Below are 3,821 nucleotides of genomic sequence, written 5' to 3'. Positions count from 1 at the left end.
GCCAACTTGTACTTTCCGAGCGCTTAGTACAGTGCTCTGCACACAGTAAGTGCTCAATAAATACGATTGATTGATTGATTGATTGAGGATGGACGAGGTGGCCTTCTGCCAGGATTGTCCCCAAACTGAAAAACCAGATGTTGGGGGTGGATGGGGGGCTTGGGCCTTGGTCAGGGTGCGGGTGAGGCTGGGGATTAGAGTCAGGTCTCGAATTCTGGCTAAAATCAGAGAACGGTTTTCAATTTCTGGGACAGCCCTGCCTTGATAATAACAATACTTACGGTACTTGTTAAGCGCTTACTAAGTACCAAGCACTGTTCTAAGCGCTGGGGTAGAACAAGTTAATCAGGTTGGACACCGTCCCGGACTCACATCGGGCTCACCCTCTTAATCCCCGTTTTTTGCAGATGAGGTGACGGAGGCCAGAGAAGTTAAGTGACTTGCCCAAGGTCACACAGCAGACGTGTGTGAGCCAGGATTGGAACCGGGATTAGAACCAAGAGAAGCAGCGTGGCTCAGTGGAAAGAGCACGGGCTTTGGAGTCAGAGGTCATGGGTTCAAATCCCGGCTCCGCCACTTGTCAGCTGTGTGACTTTGGGCAAGTTACTTGACTTCTCTGTGCCTCAGTTCCCTCATCTGTAAAATGCGGATTAAGTCTGTGAGCCCCACGTGGGACAGCCTAATCACTTTGTATCCTCCCCAGCGCATAGAACAGTGCTTTGCACATAGTAAGCGCTTAATAAATGCCATCATCAATCCATGACCTTCTGATTCCCAGGCCCATGCTCTATTCGCTATGCCATGCTGCTTCCCTCGCTACCTCGGTCCTGAAGGCAGGGCCTCAATCGATCAATCCATTGTGTATATTGAGCGCTCACTGTGTGCAGAGCACTGGACTAAGTGCTTGGGAGAGTACAATGTAACAGTGTAACCGAGTTGGGAGACACGTTCCCTGTCCACAACAAGCTTCCAGGACCTCAATTAATCAATCAGTCATATTTATTGTGCACTTACAGTGTGCAGAGCACTGTATTAAGCGCTCAGGAGTGGGCCTGATAGAGCGACTGGTACCTCAAGTTTTCCAGCTCTCTTGCAGACCGTGCCCTGGAAGGAAGGGGATGGTGGAGAGGAAGACCGAGCGGATTGACTTAGGTATCTGGTGTTTCCCTACTTTGGGGGAGGCACGTAGGTATCAGACACACCCTGTGCCCCCTGCCCCTCCATGGGAAGCGAGCCAGGCCCGGGAGGACCCAGAGGGAAGATGGATCCCAGTGGAGAATCTGGAAGAGAGTGGCCTTGCCAGGAAGATGGACGCTCCTCCTGGGCCCAGGGAATCACTTGACCCTTCCTTCTCCCGAGGCCGAGCCTGGACCCTTAAAGCCAGTTACAGGCCCAGCCCAGGGGAGAAGATGGGGATGGATACAGGGGGGATTCCATCTCCATCTCCGTGGGAATCGGGGCCGCGCTTCTCACTGGGCGGAGGGCAAAGGCCGCCCGGGGGTCGTGCTGTTGGGAAGCGCGTTTTTCTTGGGGCTCCCCGTCGGGGCCCCGCCGGTGGCCATCTCCACGGTGGCTGGGGCGGGGACGTCGCCCTCCTCCCCGTCCAGCTCGCCTTCGTCCCCGAAGGCCCTCCTGAGGATCACCCTGATGGACTCCCGCAGCCTCCGCTTCCTCTGCCTCCCTACCAGGTAGTAGACGAGCGGGTGGGCGGAACTGCCGGCGCAGGACAGGATGTCACCCACGTAGAAGAAGAGGGGCACGTAATCGTCCCGCCACCCAAACAGGAACCACTTAACGCCCAGGGGCAGGCCGCAGGCCAGGGTCACGGGCACCAGGAGCAGGGTGATGATGCAGAGCCTGGCCGGACGGCGCGGCCGAGCACGGCACCGCATCTTGACCAGAAGGGCCAGGCTGGACAACAGCATAACGGCGGTCAGGAGGAAGAGCAGGGCGGCCCAGGCCACGCAAAAGCCATAGCAAGGCGTGTTATTGAAGTACCTGTAGAAGTCCCCGCAGGTATATTCCCTCACCACGTGCCAGAGGAACGCCCCGGCCCAGAGCAGGGAGCACATGGCGGACGACAAGGCCGGGGGCCGGCGGCGGCGGAACCAGCGAGGAGCGAGAGCCGACAGGCTGCGCTCGGTGGTCAGGGCCGCCAGGACCCCCAGGCCCGAGGCGTAGGAGAAGAACGTGACCCTGTCGATGAACCTCTCGATGAAGAGGAGGAAGTCGTGGTCCAGCTGCCCGAACTGGACGGCCGTGAACAGGGCCTGGCACAGGAGGAAGGAAAAGTCGGCCCCGGCCAGGTGCAGGATGTACACGGTGAACGGGTTCTGCTTGTGGCGCAGGCCGAGAAACCAGAGGACCAGGCCGTTGCCGGCCAGCCCGGCCAGGCTGGTCAGCACGATGAGGAAGTTCTTGATGATCCGGAAGGTTCGGAGGTCGTAGTCGCACCACGGGCAGTCGAGGATGGACGAGGCGGCCAGCTCTGTCCCGGGGCCGGGGGCCGGCTCCCAGCGTGGTCCCGGGGGGGGCCCGGTCATGGCGGTCCCTCTCGGGTCGGGAAGCGGTCGCCCACGCTGGGCTTGGTGAACGGCGGACGGACCCTCCTGGGGAGAGAGAAATTGCCACCCGGCACCAAGACTGAGGTGTGGTTTGGAAGTTGGAAATACCTATCAATCGGGTATTTACCGAGAATAATGGAGTTGGAGACAGATTCCCTGCTCACAAGGTAAGCCACTTCACCCCCTAACTCTCCCCTATCCTTCCCCTAGATGAGCCATCCAAGGCCCATGACCCTTCCCTCTCCATCCCTAAATCTCTCCAGTGTCCCAGCACAGACGGTCCAACAGTACTAACTCTCCCTTCTTCATCCCTAATTCTCCCCCTGTGTCCCAGCACTGACTATCCAACATTCCTGTCTCTCCCATCTCCATCCCTGACTCTCCCCCAGTGAACCACTACGGACCGTCCAACATCCCTGACTCATCATCCATCCGTCATCCTCACCATCCTTGATTTTCCTGTCCTGGGACTCAGCCTGGACAATCGACCATAATTTTCCCAGGCCCCTCTGAACCCGCTGGTGTTCCCGGCTGTATAATTCCCTGTGGGGGCAGGTTTCCTGATCCCGACCCCAGTTGATGAAGAAGTGTTTTCTGTTTCTTTTGTTTCAACACTCTCCTTCCCCCATTCTTGAAATTCAGGAGGGGCCCAGGTCCATTTCAGGGAGGCTTGGGTTCATTGCCCTGGAGAGGTGGGGGCTGTAACTCTGCACACAGTAAGCGCTTAATAAATATGATTGAATAAATGAATGGTGAAGGGGTTTGGAAACTCTGGCTCGTATCACCCTGGACCTCTCCACCCCCCCCCATCCCCAAGGGCCTTCCCCCCACATCCTCCCCCACGGCCTTCCTCTCCTCCCCCTTCCATCCTCCAGACCACTGGTCTCCCCCATCATCTAAACCTCCTGACAACCCACCTCCTCCAGGAGTTTTTCCAGATTTATTTTTTTCAAGTCAGATCCCCCCTTGTCAGCATCTAGGTAGTCACAGCCACCCACACTGCTAACGTACATATCAATTTATAAACTCTAATGCTTGGGAATTTATTTAATCGCTAATCCATTTCTCCATTCTCTGTTCTCCTTTTCGTCCTACCTGGGCTTCATCATCATCATCATCATCAATCGTATTTATTGAGCGCTCACTGTGTGCAGAGCACTGTACTAAGCGCTTGGGAAGTACAAGTTGGCAACATATAGAGACGGTCCGTACCCAACAGTGGGCTCACAGTCTAAAAGGGGGAGACAGAGAACAAAA

General features: G+C 56.6%; 1 protein-coding gene across 1 annotated transcript; it reads right to left on the bottom strand.

Moving 5' to 3' along the window:
* Positions 1-1,000: 1,000 nt before the first annotated feature.
* LOC119943839 (mas-related G-protein coupled receptor member D-like) lies at positions 1,001-2,597 on the bottom strand. The gene has a single exon (XM_038765016.1). The coding sequence runs from the start codon at positions 2,541-2,543 to the stop codon at positions 1,470-1,472; it is 1,074 nt and encodes a 357-aa protein (XP_038620944.1). The 5' UTR covers positions 2,544-2,597; the 3' UTR covers positions 1,001-1,469.
* Between the last annotated feature and the right edge of the window lie 1,224 nt (positions 2,598-3,821).

The sequence above is a fragment of the Tachyglossus aculeatus genome, chromosome 22 (genome assembly GCF_015852505.1).
Source record: "Tachyglossus aculeatus isolate mTacAcu1 chromosome 22, mTacAcu1.pri, whole genome shotgun sequence".
Lineage (NCBI taxonomy): Eukaryota > Metazoa > Chordata > Mammalia > Monotremata > Tachyglossidae > Tachyglossus > Tachyglossus aculeatus.
Note: the sequence above shows the minus strand (reverse complement) of the source record. Positions and strands in the feature narration are given on the sequence as shown.